The 15,000-nt window shown below is 40.7% G+C and overlaps 2 protein-coding genes across 5 annotated transcripts in view; one reads left to right on the top strand and one right to left on the bottom strand.

The window, feature by feature from the left end:
* LOC138762006 (uncharacterized) overlaps window positions 1-13,251 on the bottom strand; it is a 38,966-nt gene extending 25,715 nt beyond the window's left edge. Inside the window, exons 1-2 of the mRNA XM_069935133.1 lie at window positions 13,068-13,251; window positions 12,831-12,909 (exon numbers count right to left, since the gene is read on the bottom strand). Of these exons, the coding sequence (XP_069791234.1) occupies window positions 12,831-12,909; window positions 13,068-13,209 (221 nt within the window). The 5' untranslated portion in view covers window positions 13,210-13,251. The remainder of the gene's footprint in view (window positions 1-12,830; window positions 12,910-13,067) is intronic.
* Window positions 1-15,000, top strand: part of thsd7ba (thrombospondin, type I, domain containing 7Ba) — a 1,034,072-nt gene that overhangs the window by 700,038 nt on the left and 319,034 nt on the right. For all 4 annotated transcript variants that reach the window (XM_069935130.1, XM_069935128.1, XM_069935129.1 and 1 more), the window contains one exon: window positions 14,347-14,479. In XM_069935130.1, coding sequence (XP_069791231.1) covers window positions 14,347-14,479 — 133 coding nt within the window. The remainder of the gene's footprint in view (window positions 1-14,346; window positions 14,480-15,000) is intronic.

Raw genomic sequence — 15,000 nt, 5'->3', positions numbered from 1 at the left:
GAGGTTCTACAAGAGTAACACAATCCCACATGGGCAAGTGGTTACAATACATTGGTGTACCAGTGGTTGTGACGGGCCTCCTTAACTTCCAGGTCCCAGCTTAATGGTTAATCTGTCACTGGATACAGCAAAACATGAAGAAGTTGTAGAAGATGTGGTAGGAGAGATGAAAGCAAATCTTGAAAATGATGACAGTCAACATCCAGAATAGATGTTAGAACTATCAGGCAAACCAGCAGTGTTGAAGAAAACCGTGGGAATAGGGAGAACTGTGGTGTGCCTGATCATATATGTTAATACAAGTAATTATTTATGTTAATAGCTATATAGTGTGTATAGCATTGGTTGTAAAATGGTGCTTGATTGTGTAAGATTGTACCATCTCTATGTATGATGTGAAGTGGTTAACAACTCTCTAGTTTGCAACATTATTTGTTGAGTCTTTCAAAGCTGTCTGGAAATTAATTGAAAAAAAACATGTTTATTGGAGCTTTTGTCTCTGAGTATGTGGTCAAACAGAGAACTCAGAAAATTCCAGTCACATAGCTTGTGTTTAATGTATTGATTCACTAAAATGATCATACTGCCATCAAGTAACACCTCTTCGAACATGTCACCACACATCTGTAGTAACTGTGAATTTCATTTTGCAGTAACAAGACTCCATGCTGAGACTGTTGTACATTATCTTGCAGCCATTAAAAGTTTGAACTGATATTGGCTAACCTCCAGAAAAGATGGAGGGTGCAGGGCTCCTGATGCATAACTAACCATGCTTCCTGCAAGTTTATTTGATCTCTGTAGGCACCTACTGGTAATCATTTTGCCCTTGATTTTGGAGGCTTTGAAAAAAGGCACAAATTACAGTAGAGCAGGCTCCATATTTTCCCAGCATTTTGTTAGAAATGTCCATGGAGGAATTGTAAATTAGGAAAATCTGCCTTTTTCTCTTCAGGATTAGGAAGGGATAGAGACCTATTGGAAATAAGTTATGAGTAGCTGACAATGGCAGTCAATGTCAAAAGTCAGGACTAATTAACTGTATGCAGTGGCTTCATATATAATACCTAATGAAATGAAGAGAATGCAAATGCCCTGTCCCACCAGCTGAGAACTAGTTCTCTCAACTATCACAGTTAATCAGGACATTCCCAAAAGGCAGGTGTTCCCTTGCACCCAAACAATTAACACTGCTGCTAGCCCCATATTGTGCACCTAGAATATAACTTTATCACCTCAGATGAAATTACACAAAGAAATACAGATAGAAATCATGTTCCCTAACATTTTAAGCTGATGTGACCACCTGGTCTAGCTTTTATGTTGAAAATTATCAACTGTATGTTAACATTTTGCTCCCTGCAATCCCACTACCTCCATGTCAATGCAGGAATATAGGATCATTATATAACCTTCAAATTTTTTTATCTTACTCTCCAAATTGATGTTTATAACTATTGGACAATGCTCATACTTAATTCAGATGAAGTAATTCTTCCTTGTTACAAAAAGAACCATCCCCAATTGAATTCATCCAACAGTATTAATGAAAGTAAATGGGATGATATTTAACTTAAGCAGTAAAACCTCTGATATCCAGCACCTATGGGGATTGATAGATGCTGGATAAGTGAATTTTCTGGTTGCTCGAGATTGTGCGTTGCATGGATTGGCAAACAAATGGTGAGGTAGGCCAATTTTAAACCATCTACTTATTTTTCATGTTTTATTTTACTGGTTGCTTGAATTACAGATAACAGGGGTTTTACTGTACTTGTACTTAGATCTCAAAATTCACAATGTCATGCCTGAGATTGCCATGAAGGAATACAGTACTTGGCTAGGTTTAGATAAATCGTGCCTTAGGTGAAGGTTTGAAAGTTTGTCTCTCTTAGAACCGTTAAAAGTTTACTGCAATTCATCCTTTTGAGGCTCCACTGATCTGTAATTATTGGCATGAAGGGTGGCTTTTCACTTCAGCAACAGTATCTGAATCCATCCCTGTTTCAGCTCAACAATACCAAATCCCACATCCAAGACCATATCATCACTGAACTTCATCATTCTATTGGATTCCTGTCATCCTCCTTTGCTCTGTCCTTTGTCAGCTGACAGTCATGCCAAACCCTCCTACCCAGAATTAGATGAGCCTTATGAATTGCTTTTTATATATTGTAGCAGTCAAGACCCATGTTTCAACATTTAACAAATATTTTTAGATCATATCATTCCACTCTAGAAATTGAAACAGCCATCTCACCCTGATATTATCAAGTTCAGGGTCTGCTTCTCCAATTTCCAGCTACACATCAATTGTTCTTGGCCCATCCAAGATCATTGATGTCCCGAGGCCAAAATATTATTGCACCGACCATTACCCACGAACCTCGAGACCCCTCTACTTGCAAAAATATAAAGAAAATCTTGTTGTTTTTCATTTCAACCATTGTTAACATTTAAGAATATATTTTAAAGGATTCAAGAATTGCATTGAGTAAAAAAGGTTGAATATACAGAATATCCTTTAAAAATAAATCAACAGAAATTTTAATTTAAATGTAATTAAAGATCTCCTCAGGCTCTCATCAAGAAGATTGTTTTACTATCATAGGAGCAAAGAAATGTTTTGCTTCAATGACTATAATGACAAAGTCCTGTTAATTAAATTCTGACTTATTGCAGTGATGCTGTTGACCAGTGATTCTCAATGGTTTCTGGTGACATTGCCCTTGGATGTTGTTAAATTTAACCATGCACTGTGATTGAAAAGACACAATGAACTGTATCCACTAAACAAAACAAATCTAATTTAGTGATTTCAACTAAATCAGTTAAGCAAGATCTTTATCTCTGAAAGACCAAACATCAATCCATTATTGAGCAGCCAGATGTCAGAGTCTATGTGGGAATAGGATAGGAATTACGTGGCTAGGAAGAGCGATGAGGTCCTGGAGAGAATTCAGGGAGTTAGGTATGAAGTTGAAGGACACAACCACCCAGGTTTGTGATCTGAGGATTGATACCTGTGCCACATGCTAGTGAAGTTTGAAATAGGAGAGTAATTCGGCTTAACACTTGGCTAAAGAATTGGTGCAGGAGGGAGGGCTGCATACTTCTGGATCATTGGGCTCCCTTCCAGGGAAGGTTGGACCTACATCAGCAGGATGGTTTGAATCTGAACTGGTAGGGGACTAATATCCTTGCAGGAAGGTTTGCTTGTGCTGCTCTGGAGGGTTGAAAAACACAGTGCTGGAGAAACTCAGCGAGTCAAACAGTGATGAAGGGCTCAAGCCTGAAATGTCAGTGATGTATCTTTACCTTTGCTATATAAAGGACACTGTTTGACCTGCTGAGTTTCTCCGGCATCGTGATTTTACTTTCACGACAGTGTCTGGAGATTTTTGTGTTTTACTTCTGGGGTGTGTTCTGGGGGGTCAGGAACCATAGTGCCAGAGCAGATAGTGGGTCTGGAGGAGGTAAAAGAGGATTTTAAGACTGAATATGAAGACAGAAATTAAGGGGGTTGTGCATGGTGGAAATATTCACAGGTACATCCATTTTAACGTAAGAGGTAAGGCAGACGAGCTTTGAGCTGGAATGATGACATTGTGGCTATTTGTGAAACTTGTTTGCAGGAGGGGCCAGACTGGCAGCTCAGTGTTCTGGGGCTCAATTGATACAGATGTGATAGAGCAGAGAGATTAAAGGGGAGTAGTTGTTTTGCTCGTCAGAGAAAATATCACAGCTGTCCTCAAAAATTACCCCTAATGGCAGCACTGCTGCAGGTGCGGACCTGGGAAGAGCAGGGGGCGAAGACACAGAGATACTCGAAGGGTTCAATAGCACAGTGGCTGGTGGCTCCATAGAGGTTTCAAACGGCCTGTTAAAGAAGCTGAAGGTGCTTGTAAGTAAAACCCTGCAACTGCACCTGAGATGAGACTGCCTGTGCTCAGCAGAGGTTGCAGACTCTGGGGAGAAACAGACCAGCACAGAGCACCAGAAATGGGGAGAACACACCCCATTGATAAGGAGATATCCCTACAGGGTGGTCACCATGGTGACACACCAGGGAGGGATTCAACAGCTGACAGAGCTGCACAGGCTGTGGGCTGCAAATGACTAACAGTTGAAGGACCCTCATAGATTGTGGGTTATTGGAGACTGTCTCCTGGGAACCAGTTGTTGGAGCTTGGATCATTGTTACCATATTCTTAAATGTTAACAATGGTTGAAATGAAAAACAAAAGATTTTCTTTACATTTTTGCGAGTAGAGGGGTCTCGAGGTTCGTGGGTAATGGTCGGTGCAATAATTTTTTATTGATGTGTAGCTGGAAATTGGAGAAGCAGACCCTGAACTTGATAATATCAGGGTGAGATGACCGTTTCAATTTCTAGAGTGGAATGATATAATCTAAAAATATTTGTTAAATTTTGAAAAGGGTTCCCATAGGGCTTCCTTAGCATGCCAGAGGTTGGGATCTGGAACTCGAGTTGTCGATGGATCAAATCAGAGCCTGTGCAGCTGCATAGGGTGCAGGAGCACTGGAAATGATATCATGGACAGTCAGTGACTGAAGGGACTCTCTTTTGCTTTTCCTTCTCTCTAACTTTAAGGGGCACCTGGCGACGATAATGGCGACTCTTTTTCTACCTTATAGCAGGCAGAAGGCAATTTCATGCTCTGTAATATTACATGGGCTCATTTACTGAGGCCAAATGCGTGGATGTGAGGAATGGGGAAGTTATGACCATGGTAATAGGGTTGTATTAGGGACCACTCAATTGTCAAGTGAGAATTGGAGAAGCAAATCTGCAGGGATATAGCTGACAGCTGAAGGAAACATACATTTGTGATAGTAGGTTATTTTAACTTTCCACAAATTGACTGGGACTCCCATACTGTAAAAGAGTTTGAATGGCTTTGAGCTTGTCAAATATGTTCAGGAAAGTTTTCTGAATCAATATACCGAGATACCAATTGGAGAGAGTGCAATATTGGATCTCCTAACAAGGAATGAGACAGGACAGGTGACAGAATTAAATGTAGAGGAACACTTTGGATCCAGTGATCAAAATGCCATTAGTTTCAAGATAATTATGAATGAAGATATGTCTGGAACTCAAGATGAGATTCTAAATTAGAGAAAGGGCAATTCTGAGAAAACAAGAAAGGACCTAGAATACATGGATTGGGCAAAGTTGTTCAGATGTTCTCGGGAGAAAGTGTGGAAATAATGTGGAAAATGTTTAGGGATGACTTGCATGGGGTTCTGGATAGGTTTTCCCACAGAGACAGGAAAAAGATGGTAGGAAAAGGGAACTGTGGTTGAAAAGAGGTGAGGCTGTTAATTATACAAGAAGGAAACATACATTAGATTTAGGAATCAAAAAACAGGAAGGGCTCATGAGAATTATATGGTAGCCAGGAAGGAACTTAAGAAAGGACTTAGGAGAGCTAGAAGGGAACATGATAAGGTCTTGGAAAGTAAGAATCAGGAAAACCCTAAAGAATTCTATGTTTGCATGAAGAGCAGAAGGATGATGAGAGTGAAGGTAGGGCCACTTAAGGATAAAGGAGGCAACATGTTCCTGGAAGAGGAAGAGTTTAGGGAGGTCCTAAATGACAGTGTTCATCAGATAAAAGGGTATTGGTCAAGGTAAGGTCAGAATAGAACAAATTTATGTGTTGAACCTTGTTGACATTAAGAAAGAGGAAGTCCTGGATCTTCTTAAAAACATTAGGATTGATAAATCCCCAGGACTGGACAAGATTTATTTCAGATTGCTATGGGCATGGAGAGAAGAGATTGCAGTGATGTTGGCAATGATCTTTGCATCCTCCTTGGCTACAGGGAAGATCCCAGAGGATTGGAGAATGCTAAATATGGTCCCTTTGTTTAAAAAAGGAAATAGGGAGAATCCTGGGAAATATAGACCAGTGAGTCTTATATCAGTGGTTGGCAAATTATTGGAGAGGATTCTTAAGGACAGGATTTACGAACATTTGGAAAAGTACAGTCTTCTAGGTAACAGTCAGCATGGCTTTGTGAGGAGAATGTTGTGCCTCACAAACCTAATTGAGTTTTTTGAAGAGGTAACAAAAGAAACCAATGAAGGTAGGGCATTAGATGAGTTATATATGGATTTTACTGAGGCATTTGACAAGGTCCCCCCATGAGAGATGTGTTCAGAAAGACATGAGGCATGGGATCCATGGAACCTTAGTTGTGTGGATTCAGAATTGGCTTTCCTGTAATAAGCAAAGAGTGGTAGTGGACAGAAAATACTTGGGCTGGAGGTCAGTGACAAGAAGAGTTCTGCAGGTATCAATTCTGGAACCCCTGCTCTTTGTGATTTTTATAAATGACCTGGATGAAGGAGTAGATGGATGGATCAGTAAGTTTGCAGATGATACAAAGGTTGGAGGTATGGTATTGTGTTTAGTGTTGAATGTTGTCATAGGTTGACAGGGTATAGACAGGATGCAGAGTTGGGCAGAAAAGAAGCAGATGGATAAATGTGAGGTGATGCATTTTGGAAGGTAAAACTTGAAGACAGAGAACATGGTTAATGGTAGGATACTTAACAGTATGGAAGAACAGAGGGACTTTGGGTCCATATCCATAGATCTCAAGGTTGCCATACAGGTTAATAGGATAGTTAAGAATGTCTATGTTATTGTTGAGGGATTAAGTTCAGGAGTTGTGAGGTAACATTACAGCTCTATAAATCTCTGGTGAGACCACACTTAGAATATTGTGTTCAATTCTGGTCACCTCATTAGAGCAAGGATGCAGAAGCAATGGAGAGGGTACAGAGGAGATTTACCAGGATGTTGTCTGGTTTGGAAAATATGTCTTATGAGGCAAGGTTAGGCCTTTTCTCTTTGGAGCAAAGAAAGATGCGAGGTGATTTAATAGATGTCTACAAGATTATAAGAGGCATAGAGAAGTTTGACATACAGCATCTTTCTTTCAAGGTAGGCATAGCATTCAGCAGAGCACATCTGTGCAAAGTGGATGGAGTCGAGTTTAGGGGAGATATCAGGGAATTTCACAGAAATTTGTAGGTATCTGGAATGCATTTCCTGGGGTGATAGTAGAGACTAGATTAATAGGGGGATTTTAGAGACTCTTAACCAGGCACATGGATGAAAGAAAAATAGAAGGTTATGAGGTAGGGAGGGTTTAGTTTTCTTTGGGAGGTATAATGTATAGGTCAGCACAGCATCATGGGCTGAAGGCCTATACTGTGCTATAATGTATTACGCTCTTTTTTTTGGCAATGATATTCTTGAGAAGATGTTCGATTTACAGAGCAGTAAATGAAAGGCCTTCAAAGGTGACATTTTGAGGGTACAGAGTTTGTATGTTCCAATGAGGATAAAAGGGAAAGTTAACTGACATAAGGAATCTTGGTTTTCAAGGGATATTGGGGATCTAGTAAGAAGAAGACAGGTGTAGGCCACAAGGAGCGAATGAGGTGTTGGAAGGTCAAACTTGAAAACAGAGTACATGATTTGAAAATATAGATATGTTTTTGGGACATAAATTGGGGCAGGGGTTGTTAGTGTAGGTCACATACAAAAACTTTAAAATAGATTTTATTTAAAATACTGGAGTTCTTCCCCATGCTCGACATGTCGGGGCCATCAGTCTTTGCTGAAGCTTTGGCGAGTGCCCAAGAGACTTCATTAATGGATTGTTGTTTACAAAAAGGCAACAGAGGAAAGAGCTTGTCAGAGCTGCAGATTGTCTGCAGTGGAACTTGCTGTTCTAAGAGGTTCATGTGGTCTTGCAAGCAGAGAGAGTCAAACAGGCTTTCTCTGAGAGAGAGAGAGAGAGAGAGATCAGTTCTGCAGTTTTACAGTCAGCAGCAGCAACTGGGACTGGAACAGGACAAGCTGGCAAGCTTGTGGAAAACCCCATTTTGGAAGACAGGTTGTGAATGCTTAATTCAGCCTGGTCAAAGCCATTGTGGTTCATGCAAGAAGAGAGGACTGGCTGTCTAATGTTTCACTTAAAATAAGAGAAACAAAAAAGAACTCTGTGGTGACCTGAAAGAAAGAGGTTATAATCTGGAAAACCCTGAGCAGGCAAGTTTCATCAGCAAGACACTGTAGTGGCTGATTGAAAAAAGGAGTTAGTGTGGGTGTCCTGGAACACTAAATCTCTCTCTGAAAACCAACAAGAACCATTTACCTTTCAAGCATCAAAGCCTGGTGAATTTTATAAATGTTAAATTCTGTGCACTGTATAAGAATTGCCTGCAGCCAGTGAACTTGGAGGAATGAGAAGTGAGATTGAACTGTGAGGAATGAGAAGTGAGATTGAACTGTGAATCAAAGAGCTTTTCTGAACTTACACACACAGTACATACACGTGCACTTAGAATTAGAAGAAGATCAAGTTAAGTTAGTTAGGTCCATAGTGATAAGTTAAAGTGTGATTCTGTTTTCATGTTTAAATATAATTAAAAGCCACTTTTGTTTAAGTAACTATTTGTCTTGGTGAATATCTATTGCTTCTGGGATTTGGGGTCCTCTGGGATGGTAACAATGGTTAATGGTAGGATACTTAACAGTGTGGAAGAACAGAAGGACCATAATCTCTCAAAGTTGCCTTGAGAACTGGGGCAAAATGCAAAAATGTAGGAAAAATACTTCAGAGGGATATCAGGAGGGCTAAAAGAAGACATGCAGTTGCTTTGGCAGACAAGATTAAGGAAGATCCCAATGGCTTTTACAGGTATATTAAGAGAAAAAGTAAAGGACAAAACTGGTCTTCTTGAAAATCATAGTGGTTGCCTATGTATGGAGCCAGAATGAATGGATGGAAATAGTAATATTTTTTGCAATCTGTATTTACTCAGGAAACAGGTGCAGAGACAAGTGAAGTGAGGCAAACAAGCAGTAAGATCATGGAATCTAACAGATTAAAGAGGAGGAGGATCTTGCTGACTTAAAATGAATAAAGGTGGTAAATCCCCAGGACCTGACAAGGTATTTCCTCGGTCTTTGAAGAAGGCTCGTGCAGAAATTGCATTGGCCCTGGCAGATGTATTTAAAAAGTCCTTAGCCACTGGTGAGATGCTAGAGGATTGGAGGGTAGCTCATATTGTTCTGTTGCTTTAAATAAAAGCTTCAACTATAAACCAGGAATTATAGGCTGGTGAGCCTGACATCAGTTGTCGGTAAGTTAATAGTTGTTACAAGAGATTGGATGTACAAGTATTTGAATAGTTAGGGACTGATTAGGGATAGTCAGTGTGGCTTTGTGCATGGTAGATAGTGTTTAACAAATCTTGTAAAGTTTTTTGAGGAGATTTTCATGAAAGTTGATGAAGGAAAGTCTGTGGATGTTGTCTATATTGACTTTCATCAGGACTTTCATATGGTCCCACATGGGAGGTTAGTCTGGAAGGTTCAGTTGCTCGGTATTCTGAATTCAACATTGGCTTTATGAAAGAAGACAGAGAGTGATGGTAGATCATTGCCTCTCTGACTGGAGGCCTGTGACTCGAGGTGTACCTCAAGGATCAGTACTGTGTCCATTGTTGTTTGTCTTCTATATCAATGATCTGGATGATAATGTGGTTAATTGGATCAACAAATTTACAGATGACACTAAGATAGGAGACATTGTGGACAGCAAAGGTTTTCAAAGCTTGCAGAGGGATCTGGACAAGCTTGAAAAATGGGCTGAAAAATGGCACATAGAATTTAATGCAAACACGTGCGAGGTGCTGCAATTTGAGAGGACAGACATGGTCGGGCACTGAGGAATGCAGTAGAACAGAGGGATCTGAGAATACAGATACATGATTCCCTGAAAGCGGTGTCACAAGTAGATAGGTATATTAAGAGAGCTTTTGGCACATTGGCCTTCATAAATTTAAGAGTATAGGAGCTGGGATGTTATGATAAACTTGTCTAAGACATTGATGAGGCCAAATTTAGAATATTGTGTGCAGTTCTGGTCACCTAGCTACAGGAAAGATATTAATAAGATAGAAAGAGTGCAGAGAAGATTTACTGGGATGTTACTGTGACTTAAGGAATGCAAAAAAATGAAGGGAGATTTGATAGAGGTATTTAAAATTGTGAGGGGGTTAGACAGAGTAAATGTAGATAGTCTTTTTCCACTGAGGGTAGAAAAGACACAAACCAGAGGACATGTGTTAAGAGTAAAAGGGAAACATTTTACTTTATGGGGAACATAGGGGGGGAAACTTCTCCACACAGAGTGGTGGAGTGTGGAACAAGCTGCCAGCTGAGGTGGTGAATGCGGGCTCAATTTTAATATTTAAGAAGAATTTGAACATGCACGTAGATGGGGCGGTATGGAGGCCTACGGACTGGGTGCAGGTCAGTGGGACTAGACAAAAAAATGGTTGGTACAGACTAGAAGGGCTGAAAGGGCCTATTTCTGTGTTGTAGTGTCCCTTATAGTAAAAGAATAAGAAGCAAAAATGAGTCCTTTCAGAGAAACTGAGTGTCCATGCATTCACTTCCAGCAGTCCCACAGCCTCTGCAGCCACAAAGTCTGTTCGATTCATTGGCAATTTGAGCTCCAGGTCAAAAACGATACAATCAGAAAACCTTCAGTGCCCGAGACCCTGTGGGAGCCCTTCTTGCTTTCATCATCCTCTTGAATCCACTTCTGCTACTTGGTTCTCATGATCTAATCTCCTGCAGCCTTATGTAGAATGTTCAGCTGCAAGTCAAAGTCCGTGTGGGTCCTTCAGCCTCAGAACCCCTTACTGGTCTGCTGCTCTGGTCACTGTCCTATACAGTCATCTTCTGTGCTTCTCCTTCTCAAGTGTGGATACTCTCTCTGTTTCTGGTCCACTGCCCCCTTCCCCCTGACTCCAACCCCACATGGCTGCTGCCCAGCACTGGTGCTGACATCTTGGGGATTGACTCTGCAGTTGCAAAATTTTAATTAAAAATGCCGTCGGCTCCTTCTACAGAGGATTGACAATAGAACCAGACAGCTGGACCCTACTATCTCCACTACCGCAGTGAAAGTGTTGCCATTATAACAGCTCTGGCAGTCCTGCCATTTAAAAAAAATAATAATACAGTTTGACTTCAATAAAGAAAATTAGGAAGAAAAATTAAACATTCAAACAATTTCTGTGCTTTAGAGTCAGCACAAATACAGGCTATTCGATCCACTATAACTTTGCTAAACCTTTTGACCATCCAGCCAGCATTGACTGAATTCTGAGACTTTCTGAGATTTCCTTCTTCTGCTTTTTCCTTGAAGAAGGGCCCAGGCCCAGGCCCAGGCCCAAAATATCAGCAATATATATTTTTCTTTTTATGGACTTGATTTTTATTCCCTCAGTGCTGGTCAAGAAGCTACAAACTAGGCCTCTGTATCCCCCTCTACAAATGGATCCTTGACATTCTCATAGGAAGACAAGAGTCAGTACGAATTGGAAATAATGTCTCCTCCTCACTGTTTATAAACACATGCACACCCCAAGGATGCCTGCTTACCCATTGCTCTACTCAACATACACCCAGGCACAATTCCAATGCTTTCTACAAGTTTGCTGATAACACCACAGTTGTTGGCAGAATCAAAAACGGCAATGAGGAAGCGTTCAAGAGGGACATAGATCAGCTCGTTGAATGGTGTAACGACAACAACCTTGCACTCAATTTCAGCAAATCCAAAATGATGATTGTGGACTTTAGGAGGAAGTCAGGGATCATGACCCAGTCCTCATCGAGGCGAGGGTCAAGAACTTCAAATTCCTGTGTGTTAACATCTCCGAGGATCTGTCCTGGAGCCTCCACATTGATGTAATCATAAAGAAGGCTCATCAGCGGCTATACTTTGTGAGATGTCTGAGGAGATTTGGTATGTCTCCGAAGACTCTCGTAAACTTCTACAGGTGTACCATGGAGAGCATTCTGGCTGGTTGGATCACTACCTGGTATGAAGGTGTAACTCTCAGGACAAGAATAAACTCAAGAGGGTTGTTAACTCACCTGTGACATCACAGGCACCAGATTTCATTCCATCATGAGTCGGAGGATAGAAGCTGCTTTTATAACCCCCTGTCTGAGAAGGAGAAGCAGAGGAGATGATACATAGGACGTCTGAGGGACACACGGATGGAGGACTGTTAATAACCTGAGGAGAATACCCCATGCAGGCTGTAGGCTGCTGGAGACTGCGGTCAAGAGACTCACACCAGGCGGTGGACTGCTGGAGTCTGGCTCGAGACTGGCTGAATGGGTACTATGTATCGGAACTGAAATGTGAGAGAGTGCTGAAGGGTTTCTAATCATGTCGGAAGTTCAGATCTGGAGCTTGGGTTGCCGATGGTTTGGACTGAACTCAATGTGACTGGTGGAGGCAAATCCACAGACACTCCGGTGATTCTGGGGGGAATTCACTTTTGCTTCCATTTCTCTGACTGTAAGAGGTGCTTCAGGCAAATTCTGCCAATTGCCCATCTGTCTGCCTTGCAGCAGTCAAAAGGTAATTTCTTGTAATAATGTAGTTTTTATTTTGTGACAATAAATTAATCTTGAATCTTAAAAATCTCTGGTTTATTTGCCATGGAGTCATCACTGTAAAACACAATCCTGGAGTAACTCTGCAGGTCAAACAGTGTACTTCATATTAGCAAAGATAAAGATGCATAACTAACATTTTGGGCTTGAGCCCTTCATCAGGCAGGTGACCAAACAAAATAATGGGGGAAGGGGCAGTGGGAAAGAGTACAGTCCCACAGGCAGGAGGTAATAGAAACTTACCTCCAGTTTTCCAACCCCTTCCCTCTCCATTCACAAAAGGTTTCTGCTTACCCACTGTCTGTTCTCCCTCTCTTTCCTATACTTCTGTCTTTTCTCCAGCTCTCCACCTCTTCCCTCTCTTTCCACCTGCCTGGAAAACCAGAGAACCACACAGCTCTAGAGTTTTCTTGGGCAGTCATCACAATGAATCACAAAGTTTTCTGCCTGTCAGCCCTTTTATGTGTTATCCCATTTGGGAAGGATAATGACTGATCCAGGCATGTGGGACAATATTATAATTCCACTCACCACCACATCTGGTACCACATCTCAGTAACTCTCTCATTAAAGATTCTGAAAAATAGTCAGAGGTTCTAAGTAATATCAGTGGTACTTCATTACAGAAAGCTACAATGACAGTCTCAGTAGGCATTCTTATTGTAGCTTCCATTCACATAAACCTGCCTCTGTAACATAGTACTGCTGCAACTCGTCTCATGACACGAGTGTTAGCATTAAAGCAACAATTATTGTACACAACACATCACATTATGACACATGTATCACATCATTTAAAATTCTGTGATGCATCAGTGGTGTAGCATAACATTTTTGCATACCAAAGGCATTTGGAAGCAACCTGCTCTGATGGGATTTGTGTGATTTTTGTCCCCCATCCATACTGAGTTCTATCAATAAAAAATGGTTGGGAAGCTGGGAAATGCCTGCTTGCCAATGGAGACTAGCAAACTCAAATAATGTTGTCCTATAGATAATGCACGCTGTTTTCATTGTACAGAAGTGGCGACATCAAAGTTTTACAGTAAAACCCCTCATATCTGGAATTCAAGCAAGGGGCAGCCTCAAGCAACTGATTGTGCTTTGCTTGTAGCAGCTGTTTGAATAACGTTGTGTGATACAGCAATGGCATCACTCAAGATGAAGAACTGGTTGATGCTTCTCACCGTTGGGGTGACTCTCTTATCCTTGTTTTGTAAGATTCACCCCGGTCTGAGGCTTTATCTGTAAACTTGGGGGAATGGGGGTGGGGTGGGGAGGTAATTATCTATAATGAGATTGTTCATCTTTCGGGCAGCTCCGTAGAGGGGGTGGAACCTGCAGATGTCATGATGGTTAAATGTTTTCAAAGAATGGGACTGAAAATAAATTAAAATGCTTGAAGGATTATATATTTATGCAAGTGAAGTTTGATCACAGTAGAGTATTTCTGTCTTTTATCTTTTAAACTGTTTATTCTTAATGCAGGTGTATTAGGCATTGAAAGAGAAAGTCTCAAGCAACTGGAAAATACATTTATCTGACATTTACCATTGGTGCCAGATACCAGGGGTTTTACTATATATTGACTCTCCAACATTTTGTACAAGGATGTTTTTCTATGTCTCTCCATATATATGGAGCAGATAGTGGGAAAAATATGGGGAAGGGGATGAAGAGTTGTATGATAGAAAGTATTACTAAAGTATGTCGCTTTAAAATTGTAGCATAATGTTTCTATTTTCCTTCAATTCTCAGCTTCATCAGGAACAATCATACAACTATTTTTTTTTCAATACTTTTTTTTCAGGCAATTCTTCTGACAGCAAACAGTCGCGCTACAGAATTATTATCCAGAATCCTGCCAATGGAGGGCAAGAGTGTCCAGATACTCTGTATGAAGAAAGAGAATGTGAAGCTCTCTCTGTTTGTCCAAATTATAGGTAAAAATAGCTGAAGTCAAAAAACTGAATTTACTTTTTATTCAATTGCAGCTGTTCTCAGTATCTGAAAAAAATGACTGAAGGATGTTGAATTCATAGTGTTAGAACAGAATTGAAAATTACAATGCTGAGAAAGTTTACTGACACTTCCACAAGTTTATGCTGTGGAAATCTTAAAGCCATAAAAATGTAAGGAACAAAAGTAGGAAGAGGACATTTGGCCCTTTAGTCCTGTTCTGCTAATCCAGTCTGGGTATCTGAATCACTTTACCACTCTCTCCGCATATCCCTTGACTCTCTTGCAGTTTCAATGTTTTTCAATCCTTGGCTTGCTCATATTCCTGGGTGAAAGAATTCCAAAGAATCACAACATTCTGAGAGAATAAGTACTTCCCCACCTCCAATTTATTCTAAAATTATACAACCTAGTCCAAGATGCTCTCTCTAGGAGGACCATCCTCTCTGTATCCACCTTGTATATGTTTCAATAGATCATTTCTCCTTCTTCTAAACTCAGGAGA

This window comes from Narcine bancroftii, chromosome 4 (genome assembly GCF_036971445.1).
Source record: "Narcine bancroftii isolate sNarBan1 chromosome 4, sNarBan1.hap1, whole genome shotgun sequence".
In the NCBI taxonomy this organism is placed as follows: Eukaryota; Metazoa; Chordata; class Chondrichthyes; order Torpediniformes; family Narcinidae; genus Narcine; species Narcine bancroftii.
Note: the sequence above shows the minus strand (reverse complement) of the source record. Positions and strands in the feature narration are given on the sequence as shown.